The sequence below is a fragment of the Salvelinus namaycush genome, chromosome 1 (assembly GCF_016432855.1).
Source record: "Salvelinus namaycush isolate Seneca chromosome 1, SaNama_1.0, whole genome shotgun sequence".
NCBI classification, from domain to species: domain Eukaryota; kingdom Metazoa; phylum Chordata; class Actinopteri; order Salmoniformes; family Salmonidae; genus Salvelinus; species Salvelinus namaycush.
Window position 1 is genome coordinate 38,283,685 of NC_052307.1, and position 19,898 is coordinate 38,303,582.

General features: G+C 44.6%; 1 protein-coding gene across 1 annotated transcript in view; it reads right to left on the reverse strand.

Annotated features, from left to right (window-relative positions):
- LOC120043735 (protein Niban 2-like) overlaps positions 1–19,898 on the reverse strand; it is a 58,035-nt gene that overhangs the window by 12,810 nt on the left and 25,327 nt on the right. Inside the window, exons 5-7 of the mRNA XM_038988302.1 lie at positions 19,553–19,720; positions 7,865–7,980; positions 157–261 (exon numbers count right to left, since the gene is read on the reverse strand). Coding sequence (XP_038844230.1) covers positions 157–261; positions 7,865–7,980; positions 19,553–19,720 — 389 coding nt within the window. The remainder of the gene's footprint in view (positions 1–156; positions 262–7,864; positions 7,981–19,552; positions 19,721–19,898) is intronic.

Here is a 19,898-nt window from a genome sequence, read left to right on the forward strand (position 1 = left end):
ACATGGAATACAAAGATGCAGATCACCTGCATTCTTGCATCACAACATGACATGGATTCATGTACAAACAGGGAACTCAGAAGCTGATTAAGGAGAATACATTTTCCCTAGTATTATAAAAGGGGTATTTGGTCAGTTGTGTGAGATAGGACTTACCAGCATCCAGTTCCTCTGCCTTTCGTACATTTTGCCTTTCAGTCCCGGGGTGATGAGATCCCTGACCTCAGGAAGAAGTGTCTCCATCACCAGGTTGGCCAGAATCTACAGGGATGGTAGTGGGTTTGAGATCAGATGACAACAATACGTGTGGTGATGCTGTGCTGTTTGAGATGCAAGACAAATTTCCCAAAAAGGGACGCAAAGTGATTCATGAACTACTGAGACCAATACAGCCATACTTCCAGAGTGATACAATTCGTATGACCTACTAAGGTCATACCAGCTCACTCTCTCCACCTCTGGGCAGTGGGGCTAATCTATGGCCTCGGGGCAAAGTATTTAATTATACATGGGAAGTGGTTCATTTTAGGTCCTATTCATGCTTTGTATCTGCTGGAGGGCATCTCCAAAAGTCTGTATACTAGTCTACTGTACTTTACCCTCTCAGGTGTGGTCGGCACTCTACACTACAGATATGTCAGAGCTATCGAAACCTGAGAACTGGTTTTTCTAGCCTGATTGCTCTAGATCAGTGGTATTAAACTCTTACCCTATGAGGTCCAGAGCCTGCTGGTTTTCTGTTGTACCTGATAATTAATTGCACCCACCTGGTGTCCCCAGGTCTAAAATAAGTGGAACTGGCTTTGAGGTCCAGAGGTGAATATAAGGGGCCCAACACATTCATCACAACATATTTATCATGACTATCTTCTATTGTACTTATTTGGCCTTGAAGTCAAGAGCTTTGGGCTAGGCTGCATTGGATGCGAGTTACTGATCTTGTATGATGATATGGGACAGAGGAATGTGTAGGAGCCGAGTTGGCAATGCTGCCAGAGAATCTCTGTTCTACCATTCTGGTGTATTTCAACTTGAAACAGAACGATGAGTGCTGGTCTTATCTGTAGGTGTCTCATTGGTGGTGTGTCACAGCAGGGCACGGTGAATGACTACCACTGTTTGGTTATTGTTAAAATGTTAGCCAAGGAGTGCAGAGGCAGCAGTCACTGCCGCTACAAGCATAACAGCATCAGGCTCTGTCCTGATCGGTCTCTTAAGACTTGTTCACAACGCTAGCCTTAATGCTCAACATCGGTTTTGTTTTTCAAATACGTTTTGGAATACTGACTGTTCAAAAAGCAAGTTACAAGTGACCAAATAGGATGCGTGTATGTTCAGACAGCAGTCATTTTCTTACAAGGCTATGCTAGTTGTCATAGTAATGGCGGATGTGTGTGCAGTGGTGTAGGCTGATTGGTAGTGGTGCTCATGCTACCTACCACTCAGAAGTTATGTAGCAAGTTAAGTTGACAATGCCTGCCATGGACATTTCCCAGTTGCTTTGAATGTTCAAAAATCAGTGTAAGAACACTTTAAAAGCCTCAAATGACTCAGTTTTGTCTACCAACAAGAGCCAACTAGCTAGCTAGGTAGCCATTTAGCTTTCTAACACATTCACTAATTTGTTTGTAAACCGTTAACAAGATAGTTAGCTACCATGTTCTTGTCAAACTGTCAACAGAGTAACTAGCAATAAAACAAAATGTGCCAAACCACTTGAGGGCAAATAATAAGGTGCATGGCCAGGAATCAGATTTGTATCGGACTTCAAACCACTTACGAAGGTGGTTTGAAATGTCTTCTTTAACTTTGAATGTCTTCTTTAACTGGTATCCTCCCCTTCATCTACACTGATTGAAGTGGATTTAACAAGTGACATCAAAAAGGGATCATAGGATTCACCTGGTCAGTCTCATGGAAAGAGCAGGTTTTCATAATGTTTTGTACACTGTATATACACACGCTGTCTGTCTGTCTGTTGAAAGTGCTGTGTTGTGACTCTGTGGCTAACTCTGAGCCCAAGGCTCCTCGTCTGACCTTTGGCTCCCTCCATCTCCCACTGGAGCAATCTGTCTATGAGATACTAAGAATGATGGGTATGAGTCAAGGCCCCCAGGCCCTGATGTAAGAGCTACAGACATCACACTCACACAAACAGACAAAGACTCAGCTCTGCTCGGGGGGGGGGGGGGGGGGGGGGGGGGGCACAGTGAGCTCATGCCCACAGGATGCTGTGTCACCAGGGCAGGGGGCATAGTGACATCATCTCTCAGCTGGACTCTACATCCCTGATTGCATCCCAAATTACACCCTATTCCCTACATAGACCCATTTGGCTCTGTTCAAAAGTAGAGTGCATTCGGAAAGTATTCAGACCCCTTGACTTTTTCCACATTGTTACGTTATAGCTAGCGATGTGCGATATAATATATATATTTTTTTGTTGTATTTTTTTTTTTTTTTTTAAAAATCGGTAAGCATATCGAAAACAATCGATATTGGCTAAAAATGCCAACATCGGCCTGATGTCTAGTTTAACGCCGATGTTAAAGCTGATGTGCATACCTATATAACGTAGGTAGATGACGTAATGACGCCACGAAAAATATAGCGCTACACGTGCTATATTCCTAACCTAGTCCACAATGTCTGCTGTGTGGATCGAGCAGTCATTTGAAAGAGTAAAAACATTTCAGCAAGACAACTCCATTCACGCCAAGATAATGGAATTCATTGCCCTTGACAATCAAATGTTCTCTGTTGTGGATGATGTGGGCTTTCGTCAACTGGTCGAGTACCTCGAGCCCCGGTACACACTACCATGTAGGCGCCATTCCTCAGATGTTGTTGAAACGCACATCCATGAGCTACTTGCTATGGGCGTCACTGCCATTAGCTTCACGACTGACATTTGGACCAGCGATGTCAGCCCCATGAGCATGCAGAGTCTGACAGCGCAGTGGGTTGACGACGATTTCGTACAGAGGAAAGCTCAAGAATGTGCTGGTTCTCATACCGCTGCTGCCATTTCAATGGCAATCGAGAACATGAACACACTCTTAGCGCCATTCGAACAACTGACTTGAGAAAGAAGCTCATCAACTGCGTCTGCAGCAGACGCTCAATAAAACTGCCGACACAGACCGTGGGGTTAACTTGGAAAAGTACTCTACGAGAGGCTGTGAACAAGCGAGTCGGTGGCATTCTCTCTGAGCCTATTTACTGTGTCGCCACCATGCTCGATGCTAGGTACAAGGGCCGCTACTTCGATGCAGACAAGAAACAGGGTTTACGTGAAATGTTACAGACACAGCTGGACATGATGGAAACGGACACAGTGACAGTGCGCACCGAGGAAGAGAGGCCACGGACAGACAGAGCTGAAACTTTGCTGCTTGACATGTATGACGAAATCCTGGTTGAGAATGAAACGACTGAACAAATAAACAACGAAACAGCACAGCAAGTGAAAGAAATAGGTTTTGATGTTTTACTAGTAAATCGGGAAATATGTAAATGCCAAAAAAATAACTTTGTGAAAAAAAAGAGGAGGAAGGTACACAATAGTAGATTTCAAACTTTATTTCTATTGAACATGCCATACAAATAAAGGCATTATTATTCATTAAATATATGAAGAGTGCCTTGGTCCGCCTTCCTTTTTAAAATAACTTTTTGGTCAGTGTGTGTGGTGTGTTTCAGCTATTTAACTGTACTAGAATGTTTAAAAAGGCCGCTAAAAATGTTAAATATCGGTTATCGGTATCGGGTTTTTTGGCAAGGAAAATATCGGATAACGGTATCGGCCCAAAATGTCATATCGGTGCATCACTAGTTACAGTGTTATTCTAAAATGGATTAAATACTCCCCCCCCCCCCCTCATCAATACACACACACACACAATACCCCATAATGGCAAAGTGAAAACAGGTTATTATTTACATAAGTATTCTCACCCTTCGCTATGAGACTCAAAATTGAGCTCAGGTGCATCCTGTTTCCATTGATCATCCTTGAGATGTTTCTACAACTTGATTGGAGTCCACCTGGGGTGAATTCAATTCATTGGAGATGATTTGGAAAAGGCACACACCTGTCTATATAAGGACCCACAGTTGACAGTGCATGTCAGAGCAAAAACCAAACCATGAGATCGAAGGAATTGTCCGTAGAGCTCCGAGACATGATTGTGTCGAGGCACAGGTCTGGGGAAGGGTACCAAAACATTTCTGCAGCATTGAAGGTCCCCAAGAACACAGTGGCCTTCCATTTAAGAATGATGGAGAAGTGTGGAATCATCAAGACTTTTCCTAGAGCTGGCTGCCCAGCCAAAATGAGCAATCGGGGGAGAAGGGCCTTAGCCAGGGAGGTGACCAAGAACCCGATGGTCACTGACAGAGCTCCAGAGTTCCTCTGCGGAAATGGGAGAACCTTCCAGAAGGACAACATCTCTGCAGCAGTCCACCAACTAGGCCTTTATGGTAGAATGGTCAGGCACATGACAGCCTGCTTGGAGTTCGCCAAAAGGCACCTAAAGACTCTCAGATCATTAGAAACAACATTCTCTGGTCAAGATTCAACTCTTTGGCCTGAATGCCAAGCGTCACCTCTGGAGGAAACCTGGCATCATCCCAACGTTGAAGCATGGCGGTGGCAGCATCATGAAATTGGGATGATTTTCAGCGGCAGGGACTGGGAGACAAGTCAGGATCGAGGGAAAGATGAATGGAGCAAATTACATAGAGATCCTTGACAAAAACCTGCTTCAGACCCTCAGGACCTGAGACTGGGGCAAAGGTTCACCTTCCAACAGGACAACAACCCTAAGCACACAGCCAAGACAACCAGGAGTGGCTTCGGGACAGGTCTTTGAATGTCCTTCAGTGGTCCAACCAGAGCCCGGACTTGAACATGATCGAACATCTCTGGAGAGACCTGAAGATGTGGCAGGGCTTGCAAACTATTAGACTAAAAAAGGGAAGCACAGCCGCGAGCTGCTAAGTGACACGAGCCTACCAGACGAGCTAAATTACTTCTATGCTAGCTTCGAGGCAAGTAACACTGAAACATGCATGAGAGCATCAGCTGATTCCGGACGACGGTGTGATCACGCTCTCCGTAGCCGATGTGAGTAAGACCTTTAAACAGGTCAACATCCACAAGGCCAGATGGATAACCAGGACGTGTACTCCGAGCATGCGCTGACCAACTGGCAAGTGTCTTCACTGACATTTTCAACCTGTCCCTGACTGAGTCTATAATACCAACATGTTTGAAGCAGATCATCACAGTCCCTGTGCCCAAGAACATTAAGGCAACCTGCCTAAATGACTACCGACCTGAAGCACTCACGTCTGTAGCCATGAAGTGCTTTGAAAGGCTGGTCATGGCTCACATCAACACCATTATCCCAGAAACCACTCCAATTTGCATACCACTCCAACAGATCCACAGATGGACAAAAGGAACACCCATGTGAGAATGCTATTTATTGACTTATGCTCAGCGTTTAACACCATAGTGCCCTCAAAACTCATCACCAAGCTAAGGACCCTGGGACTAAACACCTGCCTCTGCAACTGGATCCTGGACTTCCTGAAAGGCTGCCCCCAGATGGTAAGGGTAGGTAACAACACATCTGCCACGCTGATCCTCAACACGAGGGCCCCTCAGGGGTGCGTGCTCAGTCCCCTCCTGTACTCCCTGCTCACTCGTGACTGCATGGCCAGGCATGACTCCACCAGCACCATCAATCAATCAAATTTATTTATAAAGCTTTTTACAAAAGCCGATGTCACAAAGTGCTGTACAGAAACCCAGCCTAAAACCCCAAACAGCAAGCAATGCAGATGTAGAAGCACAGTGGCTAGGAAAAACTCCCTAGAAAGGCCAGAACCTAGGAAGAAACATAGGGAGGAAGTGTGCCAAAGACACAACAGTGGTAGGCCTGATCAACGACAACAATGAGACAGCCTATAGGGAGGAGGTCAGAGACCTGACCGTGTGGTGCAAGGACAACAACCTCTCCATCAACGTGATCAAGACAAAGGAGATGATTGTGGACTACAGGAAAAGGAGGACCGAGCATGCCCCCATTCTCATCGACGGGACTGTAGTTGAGCAGGTTGAGAGCTTCAAGTTCCTTGGTGTCCACATCACCAACAAACTATCATGGTCCAAACACACTAAGACAGTCGTGAAGAGGGCACGACAAAACCTCTTCCCCCTCGGGAGACAGAAAAGATTTGGCATGGATCCTCAGATCCTCAAAAGGTTCTACAGCTGCACCATCAAGAGCATCTTGACTGGTTGCATCACTGCCTGGTATGGCAAATGCTCAGCCTCTGACTGCAAGGCACTACAGAGGGTACTGCATACGGCCCAGTACATCACTGGGGTAGAAGCTTCCTGCCATCCAGGACCACTATACCAGGTTGTGTCAGAGGAAGGCCCTAAAAATTGTAAAAGACTCCGGCCACCATAGTCAGACTGTTCTCTCTGCTACCGCACGGCAAATGGTACCGGAGCGCCAAGTCTAGGTCCAAAAGGCTTCTTAACAGCTTCTACACCCAAGCCATAAGACTACTGAACAGCTAATCAAAGGGCTACCCAGACCCCTCTTTTACGCTACAGCTACTCTCTATTATCTATGCATACTCACTTTAACTCTAGCTATATGTACATATTGCTATTGTTATTTTACTGCTGCTGTTTAATTACGTTACTTTTATATATATATTTTTTTAATTACTTTACACTTATTATTCTTAACTTCTTAACCAACAATGCTTTAAGGGCTTTAAGTTCTACACCACTTGTATTCGGCGCATGTGACAAATACAATTTGATTTGATAGCTGTGCAGCAACGCTCCCCATCCAACCTGACAGAGGTTGAGTGAATCTGCAGAGAAGAATGGGAGAATCTCCCCAAATGCAGGTGTGTCAAGCTTTTACTGTCATACCCAAGAAGACTCAAGGCTGTAATTGCTGCCAAAGGTGCTTCAACAAAGTACTGAGTAAAGTGTCTATATATTTATGTAAATGTGATATTTCAGTTTTTTATTTATTATACATTTGCAAAAAATGATAAAACTTGTTTTTGATTTGTCAGTATGGGGTATTGTGTGCAGATTGATGAGGAAAAAAACATTTAATCAATTTTAGAATAAGGCTGTAACATAACAAAATGTGGAAAAAGTGAAGGGGTATGAATACTTTCCAAATGCACTGTATGTAGGTAATAGGGTGCATAGACCCTGGGTGAGTGGCAAGTATGCTTCCTGTAGCTGGTCAGGAAATGTACACTAATGGAAAGTGACTTGGTAGGAAAAGAGGTATTCTGATCAGTATTTTGCTGACCAGGTCTCTGATTGTACAGTAGAGAATCAAAGCACCTAAGACTTAGATTTATTCAATTGTCTTACAGTCTTGAATAAGGTCTCTTACCAAAACGTTTACACAAGGTGCGGCAGGTAGCCTAGTGGTTAGAGCATCGGGCCAGTAACAGAAAAGTTGCTAGATCGAATCCCCGAGCTGTCAAGGTAAAAATCTGTCGTTCTGCCCCTGAACAAGGCAGTTAACCCACTGTTCCTAGGCCGTCATTGTAAATAAGAATTTTTTCTTAACTGACTTGCCTAGTTAAATAATGGTTAACAATCAAAAATACTATGTGCAGGGGTAAAATCATGCAGAAAGACGGGCGTTCTCTCTCCTACAACACGCAGAGAGAATTTCTGTGTCTCAAATGGCACCCCATTGCCAACACTACTTTTGACCAGAGCCCAAATGTTGTGACGTAGTATATATAGGGAATAGGGTGCCATTTGGGACACAGCCACTGTTATTGGCTGTGCCATCCTTACCTGTGGAGGCGTGCCACACATCATCTCCCAGGTGCCATACTGCCCATGGGCCTGGCGAAAAAGCCTCACTGAGTCTGTGAAGGCTGGCGTCTGCACCTTACTCTCCTCCAACAAACCTATGGGGTAACCACAGAGGATTAGCATTGTTAGTGGAAGTGGACATGGTGAAGGTTGATTTGAAAAACATTGTACAAGTTTGATAATTTATCATAAATCAGCACTAGCCTGGTCAAGCAGACTGACTGCTGTGCTCACATTTCAAACCAAATTGTGAGCCATCGCACAATCAGACTGGTTCCACCAGGCTAATCTCAATTGAAATCTTGAATTCAGGTTTGACAGAAATATACTTGAAAAATAGTTCCCATGCATTCCTAGAGTCTGTTGCAACTTGTGCAGAAAGAGAACTGTATAGTACAGTGCATTTGGAAAGTATTCAGACCCCCTTTTTCCACATTGTTACTTTAGTCTTACTCTAAAATTGATTAAATAAAAAACTCATCACTCTACACACACTATCCCATAATAAAAAAGAGAAATACCTTATTTACATAAGTATTCAGACCCTTTGCTATGAGACTCGAAATTGAGCTCAGCTGCATCCTGTTTCCATTGCTCATCCTTGAGATGTTTCTACAACTTGACTGGAGTCCACATGTGATATATTAAATTAATTGGACATTTGGAAAGGCACATACTTCTCTACATAAATTCCCACAGTAACCAGCGCATGTCAGAGCAAAAACCAAGCCATGAGGTCAAAGCAATTGTCCATAGAGCTCCGAGACAGAATTGTGTCGAGGCAGAGATCTGTGGAAGGATTCCAAAACATTTATACAGCACTAAAGGTCCCCAAAAACACAGTGGCCTCCATTTTTCCTAAATAGAGGAAGTTTGTAACCACCAAGACCCTTCCTAGAGCTGGCTGTGCGGCCTAACTGAGCAATCAGGGGAGAAGAACCCGATGGTCACTCTGACAAAGCTTGATGAAAACCTGCTGCAGAGTACTCAGGACCTCAGACTGGGGTGAAGTTTCACCTTCCAACAGGACAACAACCTTAAGCACACAGCCAAGACAATGCATGACTGGCTCCGGGACAAGTCTCAATGTTATTGAGTGGCCCAGCCAGAGCCCGGACATGAACCCGATCAAACATCTCTGGAGAGAACTGAAAATAGCTGTGCAGCAACGCTCCCCATCCAACCTGACAGAGGTTGAGTGAATCTGCAGAAAGGAATGGGAGAAACTCCCCATATACAGGTGTGCCAAGCTTGTAGCATCATACCCAAGAATACTCGAGGCTGTAATAGCTGCCAAAGGTGCTTCAACAAAGTACTGAGTAAAGTGTCTGAATACTGGTGTAAATGTGATAATTCCATTTTTTATTATTTGTAAATGTGCAAACATTTCCAAAAACCTGTTTTTGCTTTGTCATTATGGGGTATTGTGTGTCGACTGATGAGGGGAAAAAAACAAGGGTTACCAAGGGTCACCATCTAAATATGGAGGGAAGAGTGAAACAGTCATATGCAATGACCACACCACATACACTCTGTAAAGTCAACTGGATCATTCTCATGTCACGAGTGGCTAGGGTTATTTATCAGAGCTTTGCCATGGCAACCCAGGGAGATTCCACATTATCCACCTTTAGGGAAGTAAATTCTTGTCTCCAACACATTTTTTATTTAAAAAAATAATCACCCAATCATTTTCCAAATATTGTAGTAGCTACAGAAAGTGCCAGTAATCGCATGATAACTGTACATGTTGTTTTGGCAACAGGGTTTGTTTTGACCATAAAGTCACAGTTTCGTTGGGCCAGAGTGACTGGTGAACAAGGCTACATCTAATAGATGGCGCACACAGACACACCTCCAGCTTAGATCATCTTCACCTCTACTGAAAGAGTCAACCTGAAGAATTTATTAATGTATCCAGCTGTGTTTGGATCAGGAATCAGACTCTGGTATGTAGACTCACCATCCAAACATACAGTGCATTCGGAAAGTATTAAGACCCCTTGACTTTTCCCACATTTTGTTAAGTTACAGCCTAATTCTAAAATGTATTAAATTGTTTTCCCCCCCTCATCAATCTACACAAAAATACCCCATAATGACAAAGCAAAAAGAGGTTTTTAGAATTTTTTGTACATTTCAACAACAAAAAAATCAGACCCTTTACTTAGTACTTTGTTGAAGCACCTTTGGCAGCGATTACTCTCTTGTGTCTTCTTGGGTATGAAGCTTCAAGCTTGGCACACCTGTATTTGGGGAGTTTCTTCCATTATTCTCTGCAAATCCTCTCAACCTCTGTCAGGTTGGATGGGGAGCGTTGTTGCACAGGTATTTTCAGGTCTCTCCAGAGATGTTCGATCGGGTTCAAGTCTGGGCTCTGGCTGGGCCACTCAAGGACAGTAAGAGACTTGTCCCAAAGTCACTCCTGTGTTGCCTTGGCTGTGTGCTTAGGGTCACTGTCCTGTTAGAAGGTGAACCTTTGCCCCAGTCTGAGGTCATGAGTGCACTGGAGCAGGTTTTCATCAAGGATCCCTCTGTACTTTGCTCTGTTTAGCTTTCCCTCGATCCTGACTAGTCTCCCAGTCCCTGCCGCTGAAAAACATCCCCACAGCATGATGCTGCCACCACCTTGCTTCACCCTAGAGATGCTGCCAGGTTTGATCCAGAGGTGAAGCTTGGCATTCAGGCCGAAGAGTTCAATCTTGGGTTTCATCAGCCTAGAGAATCTTGTTTCTCATGGTCTGAGTCTTTGGGTGACTTTTGGCAAACTCCAAGCAGGCTATCATGTGCCTTTTACTGAGGAGTGGCTTCCGTCTGGCCACTACCATAAAGGCCTGATTGGGGGAGTGCTGCAGAGAAGGTACTCCCATCTCCACAGAGTAACTCTGGAGCTCTGTCAGAGTGACCATCGGGTTCTTGGTCACCTCCCTGACCAAGACCCTTCTCCCCCAATTGCTCAGTTTGGCCAGGCTGCCAGCTCTAGGAAGAGTCTTGGTGGTTCCAAACTTCTTCCATTTAGGAATGGAGGAGGCCACTGTGTTCTTGGGGACCTTCAATGCTGCAGATATTTTTTGGTACCCTTCCCCAGATCTGTGCCGATACAATCATGTCTCGGAGCTCTATGGACAATTTCTTCGACCTCATGGCTTGGTTTTTGCTCTGTCATGCACTGTCAACCTGTGGGACCTTATATAGACAGGTGTGTGCCTTTACAAATCATGTTCAATCAATTGAATTTACCACAGGTGGACTCCAATCAAGTTGTATAAACATCTCACGGATGAACAATGGAAACAGGATGCACCTGAGCTCAATTTCGAGTCTCATAGCAAAGGGTCTGAATACTTATGTAAATAAGTTGTTTTTTTATTTTTTATAAATTTGCAAAAAAAACTCAAAACCTGTTTTCTCTTTGTCATAGTGTGTACTAGATGGCTTAAATAAAAACGAATTCTCATCAAATTTAGAATAAGTCTAACGTAACAAAATGTGGAAAAATTCAAGGGGTCTGAATACTTTCTGAATGCACTGTACATGAGCTAGTCTAACCAAAGCATCAGAAATAATCATGTGAAATCCTGTCTTGTGATAAAAATGGGGAATTCATAAATTAACTCTAGCCATGACAAAGACAGGAAGTATGTTGTGCAGGGTGGGGGAGTGAGTGGGATGTGTGAGTGAGAGTTCGGCCTGGGAGCATGAATTAGGGGGGGGGAAGTAGAGCTTCTAGCTACAGGCAGGAAGTCTACAGCCCCAAACTACCTCCCTTTCTGAAAGCTCTGTGTGTGTGTGTGTGTGTGTGTGTGTGTGTGTGTGTGTGTGTGTTGAAAGAGTGTGAGGGTGGGAGCCAGGCAATTTATCTTGGCACTGCCTCATGAGAACGTGGAGGGGATTTTTGCCAGCCCAATAAAGTCTGTACCCCGGATCTAAAGTCAAATTAGACTAAGAGACTAGTTTATGCTGAAATTCCAGTACTGTATATTAATTGATCAGCATCTGTAGAGAAAGAATGGCCTGGTCAGTTTGAGGCTGGTTGTGGTTCAGCAACACCTCCTTATAGTGAGTAGTCTTGTGTGTGCGTTTTTTTTTTAATTTTATTTTTTTAATAGTCTGCTTTGTTGTCAGATGGTCCAGCTTCAGAGCTGACTAGGGAGATTTGTATTCAACTTAAAAATCCCTATATCATATGCTTTTCGGACATGGTGATCATAGCAACTTTTTCCAGATCATATACAGCCCTACAGTGTGGTTTTCATTAAAGAAGTATCATATTCTCAAGTTGGACAAAGTAACATGGTCACAACTGTCAATGTAGACAGAGGTCAATAGAAACCACTGACAGATACAAATCAAAATCGTACTTGTCACACGCGCCGAATACAACAGGTGTAGACTTTACCGCAAAATGCTTTCTTTCGAGCCCTTTCCCAACAATGCAGTTAAAAAGTAAGAAAATGAACAAATAGATAAAGAAAATATAAACAGCATAACGATGCAATTTACAAGGAGTACCGTTACAAGGTGGTTGGGGTGATTGAGGTAATATGTACAGTATATGTAGGTTTGGTTAGGTAATTGAAGTACTATGTACATGTAGGTCGGCGGTAAAAAGCAGAAAGTTTGGGTAGCCGTTTAATGAACTTTTCAGCAGTCTTATGGCTTGGGGGTAGAAGCTGTTCAGGGTCTTGTTGGTTCCATACTTGGTGCATTGGTGCGCGGTAGCAGAGAAAACAGACTGACTTGGGTGGCTGTAGCCTGACAATTTTTAGGGCCTTCCTCTGACACCACCTGGTATAGAGGCAGGGAGCTCGCCCCCAGTGATGTACTGGGACGTACGCACTACCCGCTGTAGCGCATTGCGGTCGAATGCCGAGCAGTTGCCATACCAAGCGGTGATGCAGCCAGTCAAGATGCTCTCAATGGTGCAGTTGTAGAACTTTTTGGGGATCTGAGGGCCCATGCCAAAACCTTTCAGCCTCCTGAGGGGGAAGAAGAGTTGTCCTGCCCTCTTCACGACTGTGTCTGGACCATGATAGATCCTTAGTGATCGGTCCATACCACCCTGCATCCCACTGCTGGCTTACCTCTGAAGCTAAGCAGGGTTGGTCCTGGTCAGTCACTGGATGCTGCAGGAAGTGGTGTTGGAGGGCCAGTAGGAGGCACTATTTCCTCTGGTCAAATTTTTTTAATAAAATCATGCCCAGGTTCCAGTTGGCTCATTCATCCAAACTCCTCTCCCCTATAACTATTCCCCAGGTCGTTGCTGTAAATGAGAATGTGTTCAGTCAACTTACCTAGTAAAATAAGAAAAGAAAAAAAAAGTGATGTGAACACTGAGGAACTTGAAGCTCTCGACCGTCTCCACTACAGCCCCATCGATGTGAATGGGGGCGTGCTCAGCCCTCCGTTTCCCTTCTACAACCTCATCAATGCTGGCTATTCCTGCCGCTCCCCACCATGCTAACTTCAGTCTGCATGAGTCCTAGGTTGTGTCCCAAATGGCACCACATTCCCTATATAGTGCACTACATACATTGGGAACAGGGTGCCATTTGGAAAACATCCCTAGTGCTGGAACATAAGCGATGAATGAGGAGTAAATCCTGTGGCCCCTGAAGGTGAAGCCTTCATTCATGGTCAGCAGGGTGTCCGTCTGCTGGACAGGGTCCCTCTGTGTTCGGCCCCTAGCCCCCAGCCTGCTCTAGGAAGGAGGGTGGGGGTGGGGAGAGCCAGGGCAGGGCGGCCCGCCTGAGGAAATTAATTGCCGCCACATACCAGACTTTATTGAGCCTGCAGTCTAAACATCGAGCTACAGAGCAGTTGTTCATACACTGCTCTGACCGACCACTCAGGGTTTGACTACATGAAGACATGCATGTTCTAAATGGCACCCTATTCCCTATATAGTGCACTATAGGTCCTGGTCAAAAGTAGTGCACAGGGTGTCATTTGGGAAGCGCACGTGACGTGCACTTTAGACTCAATCGACAACATTGTGGTCCCCTTCTTTATGAGGCGCAGGCTGGAGCTTCTACACATTGTATACACTTAATGATGTGTTGTTTTTAGGTTGGCCTGTGTCTTTGCTCTGGTCACACAAGGCTACAGGGACATATCAAATAGTACTTGAAGTATTTGCCTCATGCTACAGAAATTGGATATGGACTAATGTGCTATGGGCTGATCTGGCTCGGGAAAAGGCAAACTTACTTATAGTACTTAAAGTGAGTACAAATGTGAGTTTTGGGGCATGCTCTAGACCAGTGTTTCCCAACTCCGGTCCTCGAGTACCCCCAACTGTACATATTTTTTGTTGCGGCCCGGACAAGCACACCTGATTCTACTTGTCAACTAAGTTGAATCAGGTGTTTTTGTCCAGGGCTACAACAAAAATGGGTGCTGTTGGGGGTACTCGAGGACCGGAGTTGTTAAACACTGATTCTAGACTCCCTGATATGACAGAAAGAAAGAGCTGTACTGTACATCCGCGGAAGCCCTGGCCGCCAGGCAGATGAGATCTTTCACTGAGGACTAAATCAGATTAGAAAAGTAACAAAGTTGTCGGTCGAGAATCCCAAGAATGACAGCTGCCTGCTAACAGATTCCTTTACCAAGTTCTCTCTATCGAGTTAGAGCTTGTTACATGTAACAATTTGCCTAAAAAAAAGGGGTCTAAGGTTAGCCCCTGGTGCCTGTCAACTCCTTCATTATCTCTTCCTCTCAACCAAGAACATGTTGCCAGCTCATGCTTCCAGTTTGGGCTAAATTACCTGCAGACCCTGGCTTGTTAGGTCACACAACACACTGTCCGGCCACTCGCATACACCCTCACAGACTCGGTGCTTAGCATGCCTACTAACAACTCAATTAAGTCACATAATGACTTCAATTAAGCCATCATAGATTTTGGACTGGGGGAACTTAGTAAGTCAATCCATGTCAATCCCAAAAGGCACTCTGTTCCCTTGCGTGCACCACTTTTGACCAAGGTGTTCATATGAACCCTCTTACTCCTCTCCCACAACATTCAACTCTCCCTGGAGTACTATCAAAAGGCACTGCGAGTCCTGTGTTGAGGAGTAGCAGAGCATGTGAGTCAGAGGGAACCTTCCTCTCTCTCTTCTGTTCGTGTTGACTGCCTGGTCTGGTCTGTACCACTGCTAGCTAGCTCACCTGTCCATGTATAGTGCACGCAGAGCGGATTCCAGCAGCAGGCAGGGCCGCCCACAGTCACAGCCAGACCTAGGTTCAACTACCATTTGAAATCATTTACAAATACTTCATCTGTACTTGATTGAGCTTGCCTTGCTTCATGGACCAATGGAATAGTCCCTAACCCTGCCCATCTGGCACTTGTGGCAGGCTAAAGCAAACACACAAAATATTTCAACGATTTCAAATAGTATTTGAACCCAGGTCCCGTCACAGCTGCTCCCTAATACCAGAGTAGCCATAACTCAAACAGGGGGAGAGATATATGAGTGAGGTAGTTTACATTGTAGCAGTGTGAAGTACACTGACTGGTGGGTGACGTGATGTCGTCTGAACCCACTCATCCCAGGCATTGTGGCTTCTAGCTGTTCTCTGCTCACCAGCCTCACCGTTTCATGATGGTTCCCATGTTTCTCGTGCAAGATCCTATCCATATACGGGTGAAATAAAAGAGCCAAGTAGGTTTGCAGTCCAGTACATTATGTTAACTAACTTCTAGGGACCTATTGATAGTGTCTTGGATCGGTTAGGGCACCCATGTTGGCTCTGAAGAGCCATGCAACGACAATGCTGGTAAAGACTCAAGTATAACTACATAGATTATACATAGTTCTATGGTTTTGGCATGACTTCATTGGGCATGCATCCGTTTCTCTACAGTATAATTTGCAGCCACGGCACACGATCACTGACATCTGCAGTAACATCCAGTTAGTTAGCTATAACATCTTCAAGTGGACTGAAACAGAAACGCAGGTGGATGTTGCACTGGAAAGGTTTTGACTATGGAATAGACTGCACGTGATGTCAGCCGTTTACCTGGTCCCCGTTACGACAGCAGAGACATTTTGCCGGGAGTACCTGCCTGCCACTCTTAACTGTCAGTTTTGTTGTAACGCCTGTTGAGCTGCCGCTGACTCTTGAACATATTTCTGAACTTACATAAACAGTACGTCACACACACGATTCCCTATATTTAAAGTTTGACAACTGGTAATGTAAACTACAGTTGTAACATTGACAGGCACTTGTCTGTGCATGTGTCACACTCTCTTGTTGACAATTCTGTGCATTGTGCAGGGCAGGCAAAAGGTTGGATAAATCAGACCCTAGACTCATCCACAGGCATGAAATACAAGCGAAGAAAGCTAAACAAAGTTTTAAAAAAGAGGAAGACTGTTGGAAAGCGACACATCTAAAGTTACGGAGTAACCAATGAATGTCAATTAGTGACACATCTTGCACAATGGAAAATGTACAACAGTGAAGTTGAAAGGTCATTACCGCAAGGCATATTTATGTTGATTCAACCTCCAGAACATCAACAACTAGTCTAGCTACATAATAAAACTAAAGTAAATCAGATTTTTTTTTGGCGCCTTTTGAATCCCTTTAATATTTTAAATGGAAACTGTGCACAAATACTGCATTTTATAAGCCTGTTAATATTAAATGAAGTGCCCTTTAATATAGAGCACATGGACAATTCTATAACTCGGACTTGCTAAAACTCAATAAATATATCTTTTGACTTAAAGACTTGCTAAAGTGCCAACATTTCTCAAAGTTTTCACCGTCATTGTAAGGGCTGTTATTATTTTGTTTCTTTGACTACAGTGAGTCATTTCATGTGGTTGGTGATTCATTTTAGGTTCATAAAAATGTGTCCCTCATTTTAAGGCCAACCTTGTTTCGTGAACTGAACTCTCGTTTTAATATGGCGAAACTATTCCTTTAAATAAAATAATAAACTCACATGAAACATTGAACATCTAATAGTTAAATCATAGTGTAAAAGCAGGTGAGCTGGTTTGGCAAAAAAACATTTGTGGTGGAAAACTGAGCAGGTCGAGCGTAACACGTCAGCCCTGTTACCCATAGATACAGACTAGAAATGTTTTTAAATTCAATTGTCCCTCCCTGTTGCACAGAACAAACTTCCATTCCCCCTGTCACAAGGGGATTTATGGCTGATTTAAGATAAAGTAACAGGGCTGACAAACTTATTTGGCCTTTCATATGCACTTACTATAGTCATTTTATAAATTTAACCTCGAGCTAAACACTTCCTGCTCACTTCGAGGCAATCAACCTGGGTCCTCCAATGAGGACCCCCACTGCTGAAGAGGACTGGGAGCTCTCGATCTCTGTGGCAGACGTAAGTAAGACTTTCAAGCGCGTGAACACTCGCAAAGCAGCCGCCCCCAGATGGTAACTCTGGCCGTGTCCTCAGAGCTTGCGCAGACCAGCTGGCTGGAGTGGTTAAGGACATATTCAACCTTTCCCTGTGATCCTTCAAGATGTTCCCTTTTTTCCCCTGTACCCAAGCAAACAAAAAGGTAACCCTGTAGCACTCATTTCCATCATCATGAAGTGCTTTGAGAGGCTGGTCAAGGACCACATCGGCTCCACCTTACCTGACACCTTGGGCCTAGTACAGTTTGCGTACCGTCAAAACAGATCTAAGGACGAAGCAATCGTCATTGCTCTGCACGATGCCCTGTCCCACCTGGACAAGAGGAATACTGTACATATGTGCCAATGCTTTTCGTTGAATACAGCCCAGCTTTCAACACCATAGTCCCCTCCAGGCATGTCACTAAGCTCAAGGCCCTGGGTATGAACACCTCCCTCTGCAACTGGATCCTGGACTTCCTGACAGGCAGACCCCAGGTGTTAAGGTTAGGCAACGCCACGCTGACTCTCAACACGGGGGCCCCCCCAGGGTGTGTGCTCAGTGCCCTCCTGTACTCCCTGTACACCCGTGACAACGCACGACTCCAACACCATCATTAAGTTTGCCAACGACATGGCGGTGGTGGGCCTGATTGCCAAGTCAGCCTACAGAGAGGAGGTTAAACAGCCTCTCCCTCAACGTCAGCAAAACCAAGGAGCTTGATCGAGGACTACAGGAAGCTCTTTATTTGTACGTTTTTGAATTTGCGAACATGGAGACATTGACATCAATACAACATATCCAGTCCTTTATCCCCCCCACCCACCCCACCAAGGCATCATTTATTAAACATTTTTTAAGCAGAATGATTTAAAAAAAAACATTTAAATTAAATAAATAATATATACAAAAGAGAAAATACAATGAATAAAATAAATTAGGTCTCACAATAACAATGGAATCATATCTGCACACTGTATCCAGTGAAATAACTGCCTATACAGAAAAAAATAATAGTTATTCTCCACTAGCAGCTCAAATACCATCTGGCCAATACAGCGTCCCCAGTCCTGGCCCCGGGGACCAAAGGGGGTACAAATCCCTGCTCCTGCATCCAACGCACTCGACTCCAGACAGAAGTTTGGTAACGAGTTAGTACGCCCCTATTGACATTGACGGGGCTGTAGCTGAGAGGGTGAACAGCTTCAAGTTCTTCGGCATGCACATCAAAGAGGACCTGACATGGACCAATCACGCCAACACCGTGGTGAAGCCAGCGCAACAGCGCCTATTCAACCTCAGGCTACTGAAGAAAACCAGGGAGTACAGGAGGGGGCTGATCACACCCCTGGAAGGCCCCCGTGTTGAGAGTCAGCTGTGGCGGAGGTGGCCCTCAGATCCTCAAGAAGTTCTACAGCTGCACCACGAGAGCATCTTGACAGGCTGCATCACCACCTGGTATGGCAACGCCCTCAACCGCAAGGCTCTACAGAGGGTGGGTGCAAGCTTCCCAAAACTTCACTGGGGGCGAGCTCCCTGTCCTCCAAGGCATCTACACCAGGCGGTGTTTGAGGAAGGCCCAAAAGGTTATTAAGGAATCCAGTCACCCGAGCGATGGACTGTTCACTCTGCTACAGCTTCTATCACCTTCAGACTGTTGAACAGATAACCTTAGCGGTCTCCCTGAACAGACCTGTACCTTGTGACTATTACACCCTTGAGACCATCTGCACCTTAGAGACTATTTGCACTGTCCACACATCCAACCCTTATACACACACAAACATTGCGTGCAGCTGCATTCCGAATTGATGATTACTTGTGTGCTGCCAGCTGTGGGCATGATTGAAACAAACCTAACCTTCATTTACGTTGTGATGCAGTCAAGACTACAAGTCTCAAGACTACAAGTCTCAAAAAACGAGACTGACCTTTTGACCAAAATTATCCTATTTACACTTAGTAGTCAATTTTGTCGGTAGAATAAATGTTTCTGATTCATATCGATGCCTCATAGGCTGTTTTCTAAATTTAGTTTAGGGGCAGTTGCTCTTTAAGTTTAACAGGTGCTCTTTACGACAGACTTAAAACGAGGTGAAATAAAACAGGGTTTTTTTTCTCACCAAGTTAGGTACTCAATTGGTGGAATGACCCTAAGATCTGTGGAATTGTGTGCTTAACATGTGCTCCACTACCACATCATTAAATGTGAATTTTGGGATTTTTATGGGCTCTACAGTGTGTCTAGGTTTGAATGTTTGTTGAATGTTTGTACTCACCATCATTGGTATGTCTCACACAGTCCTGAAAAACTGCATGCCACTTCTTCTGCTCTTTCTCCGTTACCACACAGAAGTAGTAGTGGCGGGCATACGGGTGCCACAGGATCAGAAGGAACTCGGTGGCACACTTCAGGAAGGGAGCGTTGCCCACTTTAGCCTTTACATCTGAAACACGCATTCCTCTATCAGTCGGTGGCCACATCGCCCTTTCTGCATGGTTTTGGAATCATACACTCACACTGAAAACTTAAAAGCCCAGTATAGTCAAAAAGCAGATTTCCCTGTGTTTTACATGGCATTTGAATACTAGTAGTTTAAAGTAATACTGAGAAATTGAGAAACA